We start from the raw sequence: 22,645 nt of genomic DNA, 5'->3' as shown, positions 1-22,645 counted from the left end.
TATTTATTACTAACGCTTCTCTTCCTATTTTTAATGATTGACATGTTTGTAACCCATGGGCCTTAAAAAGCTTAATAAATATTGTATCGTACTTATAGTCTCTAAATTATGGCATCCGAATGAGTCTAAACACACTAACCCTTTGCAAGATTCTAAATATTAGTCCAAAATTGATATCTCACGATCGATATATCGACCTATACTGTTTCATATAGTTAGAAAAAATAACTATGAAACAGATACTAAAGGCGGTCGATCCTTCGGCCTTACATCCCCCTTTTTTCGCGTCGTCACTTTTCGTCTTCTTGTCGTGATTTGGGCCGGATCGTATCAGGTATCTCCGTCGGGTTTCGGATCCGATTGACCCCAGTGAATTTAAATCCGATCCGCTTACCGTTTGGTGGCGTCGCACCTTAGTCAAGATCCGGTATTCCCGAGCTGATACTGAACTAGTTCGTTATATACATTACAGCACTCCCGTTATAGACGCGTCATCACGTGTTGTCTCTCTCCTCGTGGCGTTCGGTACTCGGCTCCACCCTTCTTAAGCGCCCTCCCTCGCCAGCCTCTGTGCTTCGACGGATCTCCGCTGAACTCCTAGATCAGGTTTGAACCAAGTTCTCGTCTCCCATTTACATTCTTGTTCCCGATCTTTATCGTTTGATTTGTTATTTTCGACGCGCTTTGCAACGATCTGAGTTTTCGATGTTGATGGATCTCGAGTTTCTCGCTTGAATCTGTTATCCCCCATCGTTCTCAATGTTCGTTCTCTATCTTGTTTTGGATCCAGTTTCATTTGGATCTCGTCTTTGATCGCTTCGTTGATCTCTCTTGGGTATAAAATGAATATATGTAGGAAAAAGGTGTGATTACATATTAACTTTCGACACTTAGATAGATCTGCTATAATTATAGATTTTTGTATGTAAATGAAGGAATTCAAAGTGTTGATAGGTCCTAAATAAGTGAAAATTTGCGTGCTTTCATTTTTTTGTTCTGACTCTGGTGATCTTCTTGCTAATTTGGTCTGTGAGATTGGTCGCCGGTTGTCTTACAATGAAGAAAATTTAGTTTATCCATTTATGATTTTATGAACTTTTTCTAATGTATATATTTTTGTCGGAGACTGTGTTCTGGGGTATAAAATGTTTTCTTTAAATGATAATCTAACTGCTTGATTCTTTTGTCAGATTTCCTGCAGTATATTTTACCAATATTTTCCTCCAGTGCAGTTGGGTTGATAGTTGCTTGGGGCGTCATATTCGTTCAAAATGGTATGAAATTGTAGTAATGTTGTTTTTCGTTCTTTACCTATACAATCTACTGGCATAAGTTGGCTTTTATGCTCATCTGTCTTGTACATGCTAACACAGTTTTGAGAAGCATTTAGTATATCAGGCTATGGATCAAGGTAAACAATACCGAATAATACTGTCCGGTATGGACGGTACATACCGGTTCGAAGGTATACCGGTACGCGGACCGTCTATTACCGGACGGAACGAATAATAATATTAAAATTATATATATATATATATATATATATATATATATATATATATATATATATATATATATATATATATATATATATATATATATATATATATATATATATATATATATATATATATATTAGAAAAAGGCTCGGCGACGTCACCGAGGCGATGCAACGTCGCCTTTTTCGGCGACGTCGCCGAGGTGATGCGACGTTGGCTTTTAAATAAATAAAAAATATATATATAAATATATATATAATCTTATATATATATATATATATTATATTATATATATACCGAGCGGTATATCGTTCCGTACCGAACCGAGCGATCGTTGAAACTCCGGTACGGTACGAAATTTCAGACCTTGCTATGGACTATGTTGTGTTTGCAAGCTGATCACTACTTAAACCATTTTCTGTTTAAACATGATAAATCAATTCCTTCGGCTGCTTTAATAAATATGATTGCCTTTTAAATCAACCAAACTTGACTAAGGTTTGATGCAATTTATCTATTTTTTACGGCTTGGATTGAACAGTCCAATTACTACCAAGTTAACCTACCCAATAAAATTTTCTCACTATTTTTAATTCTTCACCAGTTACAGAGATTATGTGTTTTCTGGATGGAAGGACCAGAGCATTTATAATATTGGCTTATAGAATAATTTTCTGAAATAATGATTATGAGTTGAATGTTGATCTTTCATCCTGATTGAACTTTTGGTCGTTCGTGTTACTGACCTTAGAGGATATGCCAGGATGTTGCGATAAATACTTAGTTTAATTGCTTTTCATCAACCCAATTGTTTCTGTGGCTCATCTAATGAGGACTCTAACATAAGGACTATCTCTGGATATTTTGTTTCTTTAGAAAATTTGATTTTATGCAATATATTATGCATCGCTAAATTAACACAAATGACATGGCATAGACAATTAGTTGACTTATATGGCTTGAAATTCTCGGTGACTGGACGATGAGCACTTTGATGTGCATTTCAGTAATGTTTTTTCGAAGAACTAGTTGTCTGTTGCATTATTTTATACACTGTCTTTAAGTATTAACTGTTTATACTGTTGGGAAGGCATTTTATTATACAGCTGAGTTCTCCGATCCTAGTTGAGATGCAAAAAGAAAAATACAGTGAGATGACCTTAAAATTCCCATAGGAGAGTAACCATCTGTTAGTAGCTAACTTAAGAGCAAACTCTTCCATATTGCTCATATTTTGTTGAGGGTTGGTAATCTAATTTTTTTTTAGCACATCTATTTTGTTGATGGAGGAATATAATTTGTAACCCTATAAATATTGAAAATTATAAACTTTCCTGTTACGAAGTTAAATTGTATAGAATATTCCTTAAAACTGTTTAGACACTGGCATTTCATCCATGTTTTCTTTCACTGCTTTGTTTCCATTATTGTTATCATTTTTAATTTACTTTGTTCTTTATATTCTGGTAGAACAGTACTATATGATGTCAAGGGATTATATGCGAACTCTGAAAATGATAAAGCAATTATTTAAAAATGGGAGTGATTTGGAGAATTACTTGAGCGAAATAAATAACCCAAGATTCTTGTTGTAGCTATAATGGGTCAATATAAAAATTTTCCTGTTCTTGCTTTGGATTCTTTTTTGTGCTTGGGGTTGTAATGAAATTCAGGAGTGCAGATCCTCTGTATATAATGATGCTGTTTTAAGCTTCAATAGTTCATTTAGTTTAAGTCAGATAGGAGGTAGTCAAACGACTCTGCCCTCCTAAGCATCTTTTCGTATGTTGGATCAGGTTGTTCTTGCTGCTTCTATCATAACCAAGTCTGGAAAAGGTGAGTTGGTTTCATATTAGTTTGGTACTTTCAATTTCTACATCACACTATGACAAATGATCTTTACTGTTGGTTCTTCATCGCAGTTAAACTACTTAAGAAAATATAGTTGTTTGACTTTGCTTTGCCCTCATATACACAAATTTTAGTATTTATTATTGACTGCTGAAGATTTGTTATCCAACACATTCGTATAAACTACTTCAAGAAAATATAGTTGTTTGACTTTGCTTTGCCCTCATATACTCAAATTTTAGTATTTATTATTGACTGCTGAAGATTTGTTATCCAACACATTGGCATTGTGATATTAATAATCTAAATCAGCTGCCATGATTTTCAATAATTTCAAATAGCTTGGACCTTTGATTTGGAGCTTAATTATGTTTCCCTGATTTTGTTGCTTTTCAAATTGAACTTAATTTTCCTAAATCAAAGCTCCATGTTTCTTTAGTTACATTTGCAAACCCAAATTGATTAAGTGTTTGTTTCTTTTTATTATATTTTGATCAATTGAAACATTGGACTTAGTGTCCAAGCTTTACTCTCACTACATAGTTCCTTGCAGGCTGCATATCTAACTTCTACCTTCATTGAGGTTACGTCTATTGTTAATAGTATTCTGACAGATCTATTGGTTGCCATCAAAGTTCTTTTATTTTTGTCCAATCAGCTCAAATGAAAACAAACAGATGTTTTTTTTTTTCTTTCTAAATTTTATTCCATAATAACTTTTGAAATATACCTGAAATTGTTATTTAGGTCATTTGTCTATTATTTCTTTTATTTTATACATTTTGGACTCAAATTTATATCTTTCTTTTTTTGAAATACCAGTTTTATGCATATCATAGGGCATTCTAGTGATCTAGTCGCCTAGAGTCTTGCTTCATTTTGTCTTCATCCTAATAATAATTGAATGTGTTTCTTCTAATTTACTTAGCTTATTTTTACTTGTTTGTCTTCGTATAAAAGTCAGAAATTATGTATAATTTGGGAATCAAAACCATGATTTCATTAGGACTCTTTTGTTGCTACTTTCACTTACTGTATCCTCGGATTCTTTCAGTTATAGTTTATGTACTCCTCAAGAAACTAAAAATATTGTTGAGAATGATTTTCATGGTTTAAACTTTAAGGTGCTTTGTAGTAGTATCTACAAAAACAGGAAACAACCTTGCTTCTTATAGCAGTAACATCATGTATCTTGACCTTTTCTGGATCCTGTATTGGCAGGACCGTGATTGGTTGGATCACAATATTTATTGATAAAAGATTTGCTATAATACTTTATCTTTTTCTTCAGATTCTATTATAATCCAGATTTACTCAATAAAACATAATTCCATGGTAGAGCATATTATCTAATTATTACTATTCCTTTTTATTTAAACTGCAGTGTTGGTTTCAAGGCAGTTTGTGGACATGTCTCGAATAAGGATAGAAGGATTACTAGCTGCCTTCCCAAAGTTAGTGGGAACCGGAAAGCAACATACTTTTGTTGAGACTGAAAATGTGCGCTATGTGTACCAACCAATAGAAGCACTATATCTGCTACTCGTTACAAATAAACAGAGTAACATTCTTGAAGATCTGGACACATTGAGACTCCTATCCAAACTTGTATCCTTTTTACATTCTATGGCAAATTGTTTTTTAATTTAGTTAATTGTTGACATCATATCCGTTACTTTTTCTTGAGCTACAGTAGATTTGCTTCCTTGGATATAAATATATTTTCTTAATTTCCTGGTACTTCATATGCAGAGTTATCTTGCTTTGTAGATTTTTCTAATTGTACTTCTTAACCTTAGATTAGGGGCAAATATTTCTGCATTAATTGGAGATTTCATTAACCTAACTTTGTTGTGTTTTTGAACTTCTTTTCATGATTAAAAGCTTTCTAAATTTGTTTCCTTAAATAGTACATAGGTGCCTGAATATTCACCCTCATTAGATGAAGAGGGAATAGGTAAGATGGCTTTTGAGTTGATTTTTGCTTTCGATGAAGCCATCTCATTGGGGCACAAAGAAAATTTGAATGTTGCACAAGTTAAACAGTATTGTGAGATGGAGAGTCATGAAGAAAGATTACATAAGTTGGTCCTGCAAAGCAAAATCAATGAGACTAAGGATGTCATGAAGCGAAAAGCTAGTGAGATTGACAAAAGCAAGGTATGCATACACCTTTGCTCCCTTTTCTTAAATAGCTAATTTTCTGCAAAAGAGAACATCTCTTTTCTTGTTACATGTGAAGAAATTGTTCTTCATAAGTTTGATGATATAAAAGGTATCGTGTTTCCAATACTTCTCATTCCTTTATGTTATTTCATTGGCTGAAGTCATGCTTAGTTGAGTTATTCTAATTGATATTTTGTTCTGACCAAGGTTCGCAATACCGTATCGTATCAATATTTCGACCTTGGCTTGGTACCGGTACGGTGTACCGAGCACTGTAGCACTGCTACAGTGCGGACCGGTACCGGGCGGTTCGCGTATCGCTGGCCTGTCGAATCGGTACGTACCGTTCGTACCGGGCAGTACGATTCGGTATGGCAGACACTGGTTCTGACATCATAATCTATGTTGGTTATTCTAAAGTTACACATACTATATTGTGTGCATTAGTGAATATCCATGAGAGTATGCTTGCCTTTATAGCATGGTATGCAGTACCGAATTGTAACGGACAAACTTCTAAACAAGATGTTGGATGTAATGCTTATGTCTGTCCGTTGTCTTTTGGCACGTTTATACCTTGTACAGCAGGTAGAGGGGCGGCCGAAGGCTAAATAGTCCTATGTTAGTTGGGTTGGTGGCCTCTTTAGGCTTGTAAATAAAGGTTGTGTCATGTAGACACGCGCGAGAGCTTTCGGTCTGTAATGGATCATTTTACCTTTTGTTGTGCAACTATTCAGAGCTTGTAAAGTCTGTTTGTAATTTGCATTGTCTATGAAGTGTTTTTCGGACATGTTTGCTTGTGGATCCCGATTGAGGCGTTCTCTTTAACCCGTTCTCTCTTTTGTTGGTCCTAAGGGACAATGGGAGGCTTCGGGGAGGCTGACCTTTGCGGACGGACGCGCGAGGGTGCCGCACGCCTTAGGCAAAACCAGCTAAGGTCGTGACATTATGGTATCAGAGCGGGACAAGCACTCATAGAAACACTTGACATGCAAACGTGGGGGACCTAGCGTGGCTGCGTTGAGGGCAGTCAGCAACGCGCGACCGTTTGAGGGAAAACGGGCATGGAGATGTAGGGAAAAGAGTCGCTCAGAGGAGCGGGCATCTAACATTGGCATTCAGAGGAATGGCCAACCCTTCGCGCAAGAGGCACCACGAGAACAGGCAAGCTTGGAAGAATGCGGAGCGCACAAAGGTTGGGATGACTGAGTTTGAGCTACGGCTCAACGTTGACAACTATACTTGATGGTGCTCTAGGCAAGCGAGGCGCTTGGCAAGAATGAGACCATCCAAGGTGGAATGAGTTGCTCAACGACCAAAAGAGTTATGCAAAGCTCACAGAGGTGAGGGGAATTGCTAACTCGAAGAATTTGGTACTCATGCATGGGCTTGTATACGGACGATGGAATGTTCGTGGCCATCCCAAGGCGACCGAGACTCGGCGCCATGGAGCATTGAAACTTTCTCTTCGGCATGCGAAGGATACGTCCGGAGGAGGCTGAAGTGTGCAACGAGTTCAGCATGTTGCTAGGCCTTGAGGGGTGCAGCGGTGGTTGTATTGACGTGGAGGCGCAATCTAGCAAGTGCGTCTGCAGGAGGCAGAACAATGCACAGTTTGTTCAGCAGATCGGAGTAGTCCAAGGGGATGGTGGTCTCCGAAACGAAGAGAGATGTTGCTCCAACAGGACAGTTATCCAAGAGGGATAAGTCTCGGCACTCCAGAGGGAGAATCATGTGAGACGGACTTCACATATTAAGGAGGAGTACCTCACAAACAACAACTTCACGAAGCTCGATGGACCGAGCAAGCGGCGAGGAGTTGTCGCTTGATCCCGCTCGAGAGAATGCATTGGTGGATGCATTGCGAGATCAAGTGGGGGAGCGACCTGAAGCAACTTAAATGAAGGCACACTTAGAGTCGATATGGAGATCGGACTCAAGGGAGGGTTGACCCGTGGAATGGTGGGCGCGAGGGCCACCATCGACTCAATGCAAAAACGAGGAGCGGAGCAACTTGGGTGTAACTTGGCGAAGTACCCAAGTCGCTTGAAGGGAGCCAGCAGAGAAGTTGGAACATGGAGCAGAAGCACAGTGCTTTCCTTAGACAGAGGTCAAAGACATGAACTCTTGCAGAGGCAAGGGTAGGATCATGTTGTTCCATGGGTCCTTCATTCTGACGGAGCGGACTCATCTTGCATGGTGCCAAAGACGAAGGGAGCTTCTGGGCACATTCACCTTATCTCGGAGGAGCATTTGATGGAGGAACTAAGGCGACTCAATTTGCGGAGGCGAAGTTGGGTTCAGGAGGCCTTAGCACGGGGCAAGAGGACGCAGAGGCGGGTACTCTTGAAGAATATGCCACAGTGTTGTCATTCAAGTTGCCATGAAGGAAGCAGTGCGCAGCGGAGATTGTGCTGGTAGGGGCAGAGGCCCAGGATCCAGACAATGGTGCACAAACTATAGTGAAGTCGGTGGACTTCGGGAGCTACTAGGCGACGGACTGTCCTAGAGCGGTGCTTCATCTAGGTGTGACCCAAGAGTGGGTGGATGAAGGTCGATTGCCAAAGGAGCGAATAAATTTGAAGGTGGAGGAGACCCTGCGATGTATTGGCAGAGGCCACACATGGAGGGTTCACAATTCGAGTTTATTCCACAAGGATCAGAATGCAATGGAGATGTCACCAGGAGGCGACATGGTGCAGCGGATCATGGTGGAACAGTTTGTGGCAATGCGACGCACACGACATGGTCCCGTGAGGGATGAGATCATATGGAGGTATGATCGGGAGCTACTGGGAGCTCCGCTTTGGTGAACAACACGACGACAAGAAGGGCTATGGATTCAAGGAGTGAAGGCCATGGTACCGCAGAGGCGGGTCTTTTGGGCGTGCACCGAATTTTGCATCGGATGAAAACCTTGGTCATCAGCATATGGGGGCTGGGTTCCACCAAAGGGAAAAGTTCGAATGCAAGTACCAGTGAGTTCCATGGGAGGGACTTGATCATGCAGAGGTATGGTCGAAGTAGCTGGAGAGTTGGACTTCTCCAGAGCTCATATTCGCTTAAGGGAGCCCGACAAGTTAGAGGACAAGGTCGAGTAAGCGAATGTTGCTACCAAGGAAGCTAAGGAGAACAGAATCGGTGCAAACTCTACAACGTGATGGCAGAGGCCATGCATGGGAGTTGCAGTCTGTCTTTCCATCGACCAAACGGACTGCTTGGAGAACACAGTGGTGTTGAAGCAGGGGGTCGAAAGGGGCGAGGAAGCGACGACGAGTCCAGAGGGACTTAGCTACCCAAAATCAAGCATCAGTTAGAATGGAGGTGGACTTAGAGGAGTGCCACAGAGACATCTCTACTGATTGTGAAGAAAAGGGATACAGAGGCGAGGCGACGGATAGTAGGGCCATGGGCATGGCAGCGCCATGGTACCGCAGAGGCGGGACTTCCGTGCAAGTCATTGATCCCTTGCTCTCACGGAGGGAGAGCACTTGGTCATGAAAGGGGCCGAGGAGGTGGAGCATGCAGAGGCAATCTCCAAGTACCGAGACAAGGCTGAAGGGCAGAGGCCAAGAAACTTCGTAAGACCGGTGTCAACAAGTTTCTCATCAAGATAGCCGTAAGTGAAGGACTTCGGGTCATGCAAGAGTGCACGACCAAGGAACGAAGCAGGCAGTATGCGGTGCTGTACCTTTGCTACTCAGTGGAGTAGGCGGCAGGGTTGATGGAGAAGACGGTACAATCCCAGAGGCGACCTTATCTATCAGAGAATTACTCCAAGTTGGGGTGAAAACTTCCCGCATTCCAGAAGTTCGATGGCATTGAGAAGGTGAATCACAGTAGCTAACTTAACGCAAGGAGTGCAAACACTTCAAGTGCTTCAGAAGTGTGAGCAAAGAGCAGGCGAAGATCAGTAACCAGCTCGATGCATGAAGTACAACCTCGAGGAGGCGGGCGAAGTCAAAGTAACCTTTGCCTTCTCAACTCTTAAGAGAATGGGCGAAACGAGTACCCCAGTTCTCTTATCTATCCAGCAGAGGAGCTCTGCACAAGTTCAAAGACCCTTCAAAGATAATGGAAGACAATAGTTGTCAAATCCTCACCAACGGTGATCAGTGCTACTGAGAGTAGATTGTCCGCTTCATTTCCCAACGAAATGCCAATCGAAAGCGGAAGTGATGCGAACCTACTTGGATGTGACAACTAACTGAAAGAAGAGTCAATGAGCAGATTTTGTGGAGGAAGGACCCAAAACTTCAGAAGTTTGCGAGGCGATGCTCGTTAAAGCTCCAACAAGAATCCACCCAGTTCAAGCAGCATATGGAAATTTTGAGAGACTGGCGCAGTAAAAGATGGTCTTTTCCTTCATTTGGTGGATCCGCAAGAATCGACAAGGATCAACACAACTCAGCCAACCCCACACCAGAGTCAGAGTCATTGGTGAGTTGAAGCAGCATGGCGGATCAAAGGTTCGACTACTCAGAAACAGCAGCGGAGAGCAGTTGGGAGCCAGGAGGCGCATTGCAGCTGGAGCAGAAGATTGAAGACTCAGCAAAGGCGAAGAGTTGCAGTGTTCACAAAGGCTTCGACGAGGACGTCGAAGGGATAAGTGGGGGAGAATGTAACGGACAAACTTCTAAACAAGATGTTGGATGTAATGCTTATGTCTGTCCGTTGTCTTTTGGCACGTTTATACCTTGTACAGCAGGTAGAGGGGCGGCCGAAGGCTAAATAGTCCCATGCAAGGTTCGCCGTACCGTACCGTACCGGCGTTTCGACCCGGGCTCGGTACCGGTACGGTATACCGCTCGGTACACCCAGGTGTACCGAGCACTGTACACTGCTACAGTGCTACTGTACACTGCTACAGTCTCGGTACGGTACGGGGCGGTCCGCGTACCGCTGGCCTGTCGGACCTGTACGTACCGCCCGTACCGGGCGGTACAGTCCGGTACGGCAAACCTTGGTCCCATATTAGTTGGGTTGGTGGCCTCTTTAGGCTTGTAAATAAAGGTTGTGTCATGTAGACACGCGCGAGAGCTTTCGGTCTGTAATGGACCATTTTACCCTTTGTTGTGCAACTATTCAGAGTTTGTAAAGTCTGTTTGTAATTTGCATTGTCTATGAAGTGTTTTTCGGACATGTTTGCTTGTGGATCCTTATTGAGGCGTTCTCTTTAACCCGTTCTCTCTTTTGTTGGTCCTAAGGGACAATGGGAGGCTTCGGGGAGGCTGACCTTTGCGGACGGACGCGCGAGGGTGCCGCACGCCTTAGGCAAAACCAGCTAAGGTCGTGACAGAATGGCACCGCCCGGTACGGGCAGTACGTATCGGTTTAACGACATACCGGTATGCGGACCGCCCGGTACCGCTACAGTACTACAGTGCTATACTATGGTAGTGCTACAGTGCTATAGTGTTCGATACGCCCTAGTATACCTCTCGGTATATCGGTATCGTACCGTACCGAGTCAACCTCGAAACACCGGTACGGTACGGTATTACATACCTTACTTTATAGGTTGTTTTATGATGATGAATTTTTTTTTAGCTGACAGATTTGCATTAGTCATTAACGTTAGAGTTTAGGCTTCACAATCTAAAATAACTAAGAACTCCAATTCGTGCACTATAGACAAGTTCAGAATTTTAGTAGACATGGTATGAAGAACTAATGTTGTAAACATCAGCAACTTGAGCGATTCATTTTTGAGCTCGATTATGTGCAAGTTGATTTGACTACACTTTATATTAAATGTCAGTAATGTCACTTGCTGTGTCACATTCAAGGAATGGCCATATCATGTTGTCACACTTGTGCCATACCACGTTGGCAACTTGTGTAACTTCATTTGTAGCATGTGCTTCATGACAATAAAAAAATCTTCTGTCAAATCTTCTATTCTTTTTCAAATATCTTTTTATATATCAATTACAAAATGTTTCTTAAGTTCAATGCCGAAGTTTTGTAGTTTATGGTTGTTGGACATTTTGTCACCGTCATGCTCTCTTCTATTTTATGATGTGGTACACTAATGCCCGAAGAACATTTACCACACCAACCATAATAATAAAGTAAATAAGCATCTACCACATCATAGAATAGAAGAAATAAATAATTTGTTATTACTTGTTGAAAAGGAACGGGCGATCGGTTAATATCAACCAAAAGAACTTATGTCACGCTTATAAAATTTGTTTCAACATTGAACATAATAAAAACACAAATAACAATTGGTAATTCAGGAGAATCTCCTATTGGTGTTAAAATCTCACTAGAAAGTTGTGCTTACTAAGTTTCATCATTTCCTTTCTTTAGTCATTATCACAATATGCATATATTTTAACATATAATATCACAGAATTGCTCAATTTATATGTGGATTTTCTTCATATGATCCCCTGATATCAAATTCATGCAACAAAATTTAGACTATTATGTTCAAGTTCGAGTGAAACTCCTGTACTGATTCACCAATTGACATAATATTAGTTATGGTTTGCAAAATTGGAACTGGAATTGGGATCAACCAATGATGATACAATGATGGGAGGGATTGGGATTGATAAAAATTCAAAAAGATAGAAATTATAAAACATGGGAAAAAGGAAATAGTGAAATTTTTTAGAACATAGATATATTAAGTAATTAAAAATGTATATGACTATGTAAGATGAATAGTATATGAAGTTATAAATATTATATTTATATATTTTAAGTTATAGATTATAATTTATTATATTCATAAGTTATGCATTTAGCTTGGTGATTGTAATACAATTTGCAGATATTTTTTAAGTTAATAATATAGCTTATGCATAGAATAATAATAAGTTATAGTCATAAATTTGTGGATTTAGATATAACATACCTATGTGGCTCATGCATGATCTATGTGTGAGGACTTAAGGCAGGGCTGACTAGTGATTGTGGTGTGTGTTGTGAACTTGAAAGAGGTGGTACAGAGTCAATAGCTAAGCGGCTGGTGACCAGTGAACTTCCAATGAAGGCTGGAGAGCAGTGGATGGTTGCTTATGGATGGTGGAGTGTGAAGCTAGTCCTTTGCTTCCACTCCCCTCTGGCCTTCCCCTCCTTTTGGTCCCCCTTCCTCATTTTCTTCTGGTGTTTCCCCTTCTCTCTTTCCCACTTTCTTTCCCATCCTTAAATATCTCATTCAAAATATGATGCGGCTGCAACCCTAAAGCCTGAATCAGCTGATTTTGGACTTTTCTCGAAATTGATCGATGTCTGACTGATTCTGGCAGATTTCTGATCTAGAAATTGAGATTTTGTGGGTTGGAAAGACCGATCCTGGTCTAGAAGATCTGGCCAATTTTGAAAATTATGTCATAAGTTATTTTGGGAATGAGAACTGCAAAAAACAGTTTTTTGGTACGTAATTTTGAAGCCAGTAGTTACTAATATGAGTCATATTATACTAATCTCCCATCTACTTTTTAATGAGTACATAACATCAGAATGAGGGAACTGTAGGTTTAATCAGAAACTGTCTCTAATGATATTAGATACCATTTCTATGTAACAATATCTTTTATAGAATGCAGCCTTTCTAGATTCTTAAACATTTTTATCTTTTGTAAATGACTAAAACCCATAGTTATCAAAAACGAACCGGGAAGTGACCTAGTCACTTGGGTCATTGGTTGAACTAGTGGGTCAACTGGCTGGACCACATGTTTAATTAAAAAATAGTTTAAAAAATATTTAATAATTTAAAATTATATATAGTATGTATGTCGACGATGGTGGGGTATGTCGACAACACAGAAAAAAACCTTAAAAACCTTCGAAAATGCTTGAAAAATTAGAAAAAGCTTGGATTAGGGTTTTAAATTTGGAACCAAATGTAAGTTTAGTATAATTTCATCAAAAATATTCTAAACTAGGAAGGAAAAACAACATATCTTTTTCGAGCTTTGAGGAATAGCGTTGGGGCATGGTCCGAGCCGTCCTTCCATTGATATTAAATTATCTACAAAGATATGGCTTGAATTGTTGGATTACGAGTTAAAATTTAAAATTCAAATAAATCAAGTAATAAATGGATTGATCGATGGATATACCTAGTTCTACTACTAAAAAGAATGACGGGACTCCATAAGTGGTTGATTGGGGTCCTCAATCCTATAGATTTGTATATCAATATGGTATGTTTGTCGGATCCAATCTTGGAATTGCTTCCACGACATGATATATTAATACACCATATGACAGTAGTGCATCAATCTGGTGATGGTTGTAGTTTGATCATCATGAGCCACATGTGTCCAAGGTGGCTCTTGAGGCAAGTATGACTATGCCATGCATTAGTGCGGAGGGTGGAGATTGCTGGAACTTCTTCTTTTGGCACTGACTTACCATATCATGATTATGGCAAGTATGAACTATTTTTCATAAGATCGATTAGCCTCGAAAAAGAATGACCAACTATCACTGTATTGTTGTTGGTCATAAAATCTTTTATAATATGATGGTTGGGAATACAACGAGCTCTACTTTATGCCCACTCTCAATCCACAAATCATGTTTTGCTTGAGTTTAAGAGAGTGAAAATGTGAGAATGAGAGAGATATGAGTGAGAATGAGTTTAGGAGAGTTGAAGAGTTTGAGAGAGTGAAAGAGGTTGAACGAGGGGGGAGGAAAGGGTTTAAAAACCCATTGAACTGGTTCTAGCGGTCAAATTAACCATCGAAAATAAGTAAATCTTAGCCCTTTATGGGTATCGGTCGTAATATGACTATTACTGATCGGTACAAGTCAGTAGCAATTGAGTTTTGATCGTGCCGTCCGATACAAACCTCGTATCACCTGATACGAGGTACCTAATACATAATCGCCCGATACAGGGTGCTCCACGTGCCGGTCACCTGTCAGACCAGTATGTATTGCTTGTACCATACCATATCAGGCGATACCCTGATATCAACCAACATTATAAATGTAAACATTGGGGGTAATTACATTAAATCTGATTGGTCTTAGTTTATTTCTCACGTCGACCTTAATTTTATAGTTGACATAAATTGCTTCCAAAACAAATAATAAAAGTTGAGAGTATTTAAGAAATATTTCATTTTATTACAAAACTGGATCAGTTTTTATATAACCCTGTTGGTTCACACTAGTTATCCAAAAGCTGGCCGGGTCAATCGGTTCATTCCAATTTTTCAACACATCTGATCCAATAATTGAATCAAATTAGTTAATTGTCCGGTTCCCCATTTTTCAAGTCCTACCACCTGGTTCAGTCCGGTTCTAATAACTATGCTAAAAACACTTATCCATCAGAAACCTTATGTGCAAATATGTGAATGATGTTATGACATTTTTGTGGGGCAAAATTTTCAGGTGCTGAGCTATTTGTTTGTGAAAGTTGATTTTTATCCACTGGTTGGTCCTTAATCATTTATGAAAAATAGCCAATTGTATTGACCCAATCTTTGAGAATGTTCTTTAATCAGTTCTCATGCAATAAAACTTTGACAACAACGATATTTCATATTTGCAATTTTCATTTCTGTATATTTTGTTAGCTTGGTTTGACTAAGGTCAACGTGAAATTATTACAATCATCACATCTCAGATTTGTATTTCTCTTGACAGATTGAAAAGAACAAAAGCGATAAAGGAGGATTTATGGCTTTGTCTGGCCCTCGAAGAATTGAGAGTAGCTTCAGTGATATGAGTATTTCGAATACTGGAAGTGGCTTTGGCAGTGGTTCTGGAATTGGATTAAGCACTGACATAGAATCCTTAACTAGCAAGCCCAAAGGTATGTTGTTATTGGTGTGTTCTCTCATATGAGCATCTTTACCAAGGTTTACAATAATTTGTATTGCTTAATTTTTTAGTGCATAGCTGATGAATATAATTATTTTATTTTTTTATGAATTTTCCTAATTTTCTTGTGTGATTATCTCTCTACTGCTTTTTACGGTTAAATGCTGAAATAATAGTTTTTTACCTTAATTCATTTTTCATGTTTCTTTCACAGAATTTAAACTTTGCTTGTTTACCCAGTGCCCTTCATAAACCCTGTAGTGACTGGGGAGTTACCAGGCTTCCTTATGTCAAAAATAATAATCAATATTTTCACAATTGTAAGCACTTGACTATTGACATCAATCAGCAGTTGCTATCAGCCTTACCAGATTTAGTTAAACTGGCAATTTTAATAAGGCATCTATAGTCGTTGTCATGCATAAAGTGTTAGTTAAAAACATATGTGTGTGATTTCAATTTTTAATGTTTTAATGGTTTCTTTTTTCTACTAAATACTCTGCTCCCTCAGGTCGTCCATCTGCATCTGCTACTGCTCCCCCCAAAGGCCTTGGTATGAAGTTAGGCAAAACACAAAGGACAAACCAGTTTTTGGAATCATTAAAAGCTGAAGGGGAAGTAATTCTTGAGGATGTGCAGCCAATTGCTGCACAATCGAAGCCATCTCTTCCACCAACTGATCCCATCACATTGACCATTGAAGAGAGATTGAATGTTGTAATTAGGAGAGATGGCGGTCTTAATAACTTTGATATCCAAGGAACTCTTTCCCTTCAAATTCTTAACCAAGAAGATGGATTTGTCCAGTTTCAGGTTCTCTTGCTCATTCACATCCATTTGCAAATGTCATATTGCTTGTGCTGCAACTATATTATTTATTTTTCTCTTCTTAAAAATATTGCTGCTTGAATTGTTGTTTGATAGTGCCTTGCATGGTGAATATGTAGGAATCACTATGTGCACTTTGTTATTGTTATGTTCTGCTTTAGACTGACTACAAATTTTCCATGGACCAGTGACATGGTGATTTAATATGCTATCTTTAAAATGATGATAAAAATTATGGAAGCTAAAGTTAAGTATGTTGCTATCATGTACATTCTGCTACTTTAGGAGAAAACTTACAGAAAGTTAATACCCTGTGATTCTGGGTATTGCATGTAAGAAATATTTCCTTTATGATGTCTTGGAAGATCTACATGTGAAACTCAATTAAATATATGATCATTTTTCTATTCATAGATATCTAATTCATGAGTTATTCTTTGAAACTGTATCTTGTTTCCAGATTGAAAACCAAGATGTTCATGGCCTCAGCTTCAAAACCCATCCTAACATCAACAAAGAGTTGTTCAATAGCAAGCACATTATAGGCTTGAAAGATCCTAACAGGCCATTCCCTACTGGTCAAAATGATGTTGGCCTTATGAAGTGGAGAATTCAGGGCATGGATGAAGCCTCTTTGCCGCTAACTGGTGGGTAATATGTGCTTCTTTAGATCTTTGTCGATAAAGAAGTTCTTCTAATCATTTCTCATTTATCTGTAGTCAACTGCTGGCCCTCTGTTTCCAGCGGTGAAACTTTTGTGAACATAGAGTATGAAGCATCAGAGATGTTTGACTTAAAGAATGTTGTCATCTCCATACCTCTCCCTGCGCTAAGGGAGCCACCAAATGTAAGCCAGATAGATGGAGAATGGAAGTAAGTTTACTTCAACTATATTTTTTATTTAGACTTCATTTAGATCCAGTTTCATATCATGTTCACTTAGAGATTCCTATCCACACAAGGAATTGCTTCTAGTAAAGCCAATAATTAGACCTGATTCTAAGTTGGCAAATCCCTTTATTTTTAGCATTATTATTACTCATTAGTCATTTCACTGATTTGTTTTGAATTTGGTACCAAAGAAGTTCCTTTTCACATGTATTTCAGATCATTTCTATATCCCATTGCTTAGTGAAATTTATACAATTTATGCACCAAATTGCATGTAGTAAAATTCTTGTTCTTGGCCCTTGAGCTGCAGCTTATTGTCACTGTCAATGATCCAATTTAATGACTTCTTTTCTCAACTTTTAGAGTTCATTTTACTTTTTTGTTGTTGTTGTGTTGAAGATTAAATTTCATGGGTTATTAGAATATCTCTTCTATCTTATAATGTCTCACAGTCAAGCTTTTGGTATGTTCCAATCACATGCATGCACATGCACACATATGATCAGGAAACTTTCCTTGTTGATCCAGCCTATGTTCAAAAAATTCAGAGATCAGAACTTATTTACTTGATATTCAGATTAATCAGGGTGCTTTTAGCCCAGTCTTTTGTAGGTTTTTTCTGATAACTTCAGAAAGAGTCAAACAAGAGAGCAAATAAGGCATGCTCACTGAATTTGGCCCCACACGTAATTTATATATTTGGTCTCTGACATCGGTAGATGTAGACACAAAAGAAGTGATGTGTCAACTTGAATAACATATTGAAGAAATTCATATGACATTCAGAAGTAAACATGTTTTGTAGGTTAAAGTGGGCATCAGACTCATTTTTCAGATGGTCTCATGACAAAAATATTTCATGGAAGCCATTAAGATCTTGCTGCACCCTTAGAAACTAAAATTCATGAAACTATTTTTTTTCCAGCTGTATTGAAAAAGAAAACTAAATTATTGTACAATATATTATTCTGTGATACATATACAATATGAGAAGGAAGAAAACATACATATTGTAAAAGTGTAAGGGATACATGGACATGCAAAATATTGTGCTTTTTTCCTAACATTTTTAAATGCAAACTAGAAAAAAAAAGTGTCTAGCACAAGTATTTCCTCTGCCATGGGACAGTATGGGTCCTATGCCAACCGGCACATGTCAGTTGCAATGGAAAAGACAAGTACACCCTTGTTATGGATTTAGTGGTACACATCAACACAGTGCAAGCCATCCATGCACAAAAATTCTAAATGCTGACCTATTCAAAACCATATAGGCTTCAGTCGGTAACTATATTTTATGTTTTTTGAGTGGATTGATTTAGTAATTTGAACCAAATTCTGATATTGCTACGAGTTCTAGAACGTCCTTGTGTAGTATGTACTTAGCACAGTCAAGACTATAGCATGATCCATGGCAATGTATACCTGGTATGTATTATCATGACCAAGGTTTATAATTTCGTACCGTATCGGAGTTTCGAACTTTGCTCGATATGGTACGGTACAGGCATACTGAGCAGTACCCTAGGGTACACCACTCGATATATATATATATATATATATATAAAAGGAGGCGTACGTTGCCTCCTTTTTCTTCTCCTCGTCGCGTCAAATGAGGAGAAGACGCAGTCTTCTTCTCATCTGCGATGGCGTTCGACCAAGAAATCGAAGACCGTAGACGTCTCCAACCTTCGTCACATTCTTGTGGTCTTCTCCGCATCTGCAACGTTCGATGAAGACGTCGAAGGCCGCAAACGTCTCCGGCCTTCGGTGAAGAACGCAGCGAAGGCCGCAGGCGTCTTCGGCCTTCAACGAAGAATGCGGCAAAGAAGAAGCCAAGCCGACCTCTCCATTACCTCCTGGATCGGGATTGTCAAGGGAGGGCGGCGCCAGATCAGGAAGCGTCGAGGTTCTCCCTCCTCTCCCTCGACGCTTCTTCTTCCCTCACCGCGGCCAAGTTGATACCGCCCAGTAGTGAGCGATCTGCGTACTGGTCTGCTAGCGGACCAGTACGTACGGCCCGGTACGGGCGGTATCATTTGAAATTAAAATCCTTGATCATGACCCTATCAACATGCACTATCAAAACCATAATGCATATTAGACTTAGAGTACAGTGGATCTAATGTAGTTCCACAATTTTGTAACACCTGCTTGAATAATGTAGAAAAAAAAACCATTATGAAACTATCTATTTGATAAGGAACTTCTGTTTTCAAGGCAAACTTGTCTGATTTTAGAATTGTGCCTTCTTCTTCATGTTATTATCTTTTAATTGGCAGTTTAAGATACTTTTCATTCTTAAAGATTGTTTAATTGCTTTTTAAACCATCTACAGGTATGACTCAAGAAATTCCACATTAGAGTGGTCCATTCTTCTTATTGATCATTCCAATCGCAGGTACAACAAGCATGCCTCATGCAATTAAATCTATTTCACATTTGAAATTCCAATCATTTGCTTATACTAATATTTTTTTCCTTTCTAATTTTATATCTTGTCAGTGGATCAATGGAGTTTGTTGTGCCTCCAGCTGATTCGTCATTATTTTTCCCTATTGCTATTAGCTTTACTGCTGCAAGCACATATAGCGATGTTAAGGTGAGTAACTATTAATTTAAGGCAGTCAGCTACATTTTAAGGTTTTGTTGCAAACTCTGTAAAGAGTTTATTTTTGACCTGGTCATGAGGCAAACGATTTCTTTTGTGGAGAGATGTAAAGTTTCTTAGGACAATTTAGTCTTATTCCTTGTTATGTAGATTGTTAACCAGTTTAAAGGTCCTTTAAGATCCTAGTTAATTTATTTTTTTATAGTTAAGTCTGAAACAGAGCCAAATCTAATAGCATTAATTTACTTGTCATATATATACATATATTAATTATTAAGTGCATATATATCCATGGATTGAATGGATTTTATGACTGAGCAATTGTCTCTGCTAGCTCACTGTTCCCATAGGATATATTGATGTTATCGGGGTGAAAACGGGGATTTAATTTTTGTTAGCTTGCCTTGTATTTCATAGCATGTCCACACATTTAGCTGACACTAGCCATCATGAAAATAGCACCTTTCCTACTTGCTTTCTGTGACCAACACTAATTTCATGGGTGGCTGCAGATATGAGGGGATCAGAGTAGGATTGGAAGTTAATAAAGCTATCCTTATGTATTCATTCCCATAATGAGTAAAGGAAGATGATAGTAGATGGATATTTTTGGCAAGTTCGAATATCTTTTTAAAAGGATGTTTGGCATATAACCTTGGCATGCCCTGTTCCTTTTTCTGATATTGTGTCAACTTAGTATGTGCTTGCCAACATTTATCAACACATACTGAAACTCCACCAGGGAAATTCCATTTGCTCTCGGTTCCATGTGAACAAGTAAAGCTAAATGGGATTAAGTATAACTCATGATCTTTTAAAGCTTTCTCCACAACTGTGTATCATAGACCACTAAGTGTAATATCCTCTCATCTGGACCACTCTTAGTAATGTAATTAATGGGTGGGCCCCTTTTTAGCTAGCATCTACTTACCTATCCTAACACAGTACTCATGAATCCTTTTGTAGTATTGGACTTTATCTTTATTCTCTCTAATGAATTTTATTGTAGTAGTCTTACAGACCTATGGTATGCACTATTTGGACATCTTAATCAATTGCTTCATATTTGAGTTTATTTTCCTGGAACTATCGATCTCTGTATATTGATTATGTATATATTTTTGAGATCTTATTACAATCTGTTGGACACAAAACACAAATCTGTTGCATCTAGTTGAAGAATAACTTAGTAATGTTCTTTTGATCATTATGGCAGAGAACTCTATATTGCTTTTCATCTAATCCAAATTAATCATGGACTATTTTCGTATGGATTTCTGGAATTGATTGTAAGAATCTATGGTTTTCCTTTGGCATCAGCTTCCTAATCTGTTCTTGAAGATGACTTTTGAACATGCCTGCTTTTTGGTTATAGTTCACAAGCTTAAGCTTTGCAAATTTGCCACAGGTTGTAAATCTCATGCCACTCAGAGGTAATGCTCCTCCAAAGTACTCGCAGAGGATTCAGCTGATCACCGACACATACCAAGTGATTTAAATACTGATGGAAATGGTGGCCATCATGAGAAGCACATTTTGCTAGATTCAATATCTCATCACAGAGGGACATTTTAATTTTGTTATTCATAAATTTTTGCTATACAACTGCTGCTGCAACTAGACTAAACACAGTTTGAATTTTGTTTTCTCCAGTGTTCCTTTTAATTGATGGATCATGCCGAAATGTTTTATTCTTCACTCTTGAGCAATTCTTGCATTTTCCTTTGTATATATATATAAATGTTTCATGGAATCATAAATTTTCTTTTCTGCTGCATTTACTTCCGTCTCCTATACCATTACCACCGGAGCCTTCGCACAAGATGAAATGAAAAGTAAGATACCACTAATGCATCTGATCTTTGGGGAAGAACAAGAAATTATAAGTATTTAGATTCAGCTCTTTGTAATCGATCTGGAAAAGTTTGGGAAAGTTGGCAACAAAGTCTGTTGGTGTTTATTAACGTTAGATTTGGCTGTTTCCCCACTGTGCAAATCTGGAATTGCCTTCGTTAAAATAGTGGTGTTGGATTTTGTAGGAGTCCGTCGGAATTGGCGTTGGGATGGTTGAGCAGTTGGTGGTTTGAGATGCTGCATTAAGTTCTTAGAAGCTAACTTGTTTAAATGATAAATGCTGATAGATTATATCGAGTGTTTGCAGACAGAAAGATACTGCTAGCGGTATGCTCATCTTTTCCTGGTTGGATATTCTATTGGAAATTACTTCAAGAAAATTTTCCGTCTTTGATCGAGTTAGCAAAATGAACTTGCGACTCAATTCACTTCTGTCCACATCTTCTTTCACTCGTCTCACCATAATTTTCCACAACTTTCGACTTCAAACCAATCCAATCATACTTCTTATGGAAGGCAGGGAATTAGTTCTTATTTAATGGTAAGCATACTTTTGCCGAGTGTACACAGCTCAGCTACTATGCTAAGCACTTTGTCTTATGCTTCTATGGCAGCGATCTGCTCCCGGATGTAATTATTTGCTGACCGATCACCCCCTTAGGCACATGATGACATGGCAGTTGGTAACCCATATGTCATTTTCCCCACATTCAGTTCTTCCATATGTCCTCAGCTGTTGTTCTCATGTGCAGTCTCTGAATTATTTGGTGTGACTAATTATAGATTATCCTTAGATTTTTTATATTTTTTTTAACTTAAAATTTTTATAATTATAAAAGTGAAACATTTAGTTTCATTTACTCTAACTTCATCTGTTTTACTACGTTTTCGATGATGATGGACGACGACACCATTAGGAGTCAAAAGTGGTTATTGTAAATGAAGAGGGAAAACGACAACGAGAGATTAGGCGACAACACAGATGTTGACGCTTAGCATCTAGGTCGGCGTTGCTCGATAATTACGTCGATGTCGATGTCGAGCAATTCTTTCGTCACTCTACATTGGTAGCGACATCGATGTCGATGCAGATATCGAGCAATATTTTCGTTATTCTGCATTTGCATTGACGCCAACATAATTA

At 38.6% G+C, this 22,645-nt stretch overlaps 1 protein-coding gene across 2 annotated transcripts; it reads left to right on the top strand.

Annotated features, from left to right (window-relative positions):
- The first annotated feature begins 481 nt into the window (after nt 1-481).
- On the top strand, nt 482-21,424 carry LOC135632632 (coatomer subunit delta-2-like). 2 transcript variants are annotated; one of them, XM_065141263.1, is made up of 12 exons: nt 482-606; nt 1,191-1,274; nt 3,296-3,335; nt 4,735-4,958; nt 5,268-5,510; nt 15,141-15,309; nt 15,829-16,130; nt 16,606-16,792; nt 16,865-17,018; nt 19,375-19,437; nt 19,542-19,638; nt 21,056-21,424. In XM_065141263.1, the coding sequence occupies exons 2-12, from the start codon at nt 1,272-1,274 to the stop codon at nt 21,143-21,145; spliced, it is 1,572 nt and encodes a 523-aa protein (XP_064997335.1). In that variant the 5' UTR covers nt 482-606; nt 1,191-1,271; the 3' UTR covers nt 21,146-21,424. The 2 variants fall into 2 exon arrangements, with proteins under 2 accessions (XP_064997335.1, XP_064997336.1); XM_065141264.1 differs by lacking the exon at nt 5,268-5,510.
- Nucleotides 21,425-22,645: the final 1,221 nt, after the last annotated feature.

The sequence above is a fragment of the Musa acuminata genome, chromosome BXJ3-3, assembly GCF_036884655.1.
Source record: "Musa acuminata AAA Group cultivar baxijiao chromosome BXJ3-3, Cavendish_Baxijiao_AAA, whole genome shotgun sequence".
Taxonomy (NCBI): domain Eukaryota; kingdom Viridiplantae; phylum Streptophyta; class Magnoliopsida; order Zingiberales; family Musaceae; genus Musa; species Musa acuminata.
Note: the sequence above shows the minus strand (reverse complement) of the source record. Positions and strands in the feature narration are given on the sequence as shown.

What these genes read in the sequence shown, in the direction of transcription:
- LOC135632632 (XM_065141263.1), top strand. An exon ending in CATAACCAAGTCTGGAAAAG is followed by an intron (nt 3,336 to 4,734) that starts GTGAGTTGGTTT and finishes TTTAAACTGCAG; the next exon opens with TGTTGGTTTCAAGGCAGTTT. An exon ending in ATGGATTTGTCCAGTTTCAG is followed by an intron (nt 16,131 to 16,605) that starts GTTCTCTTGCTC and finishes TCTTGTTTCCAG; the next exon opens with ATTGAAAACCAAGATGTTCA.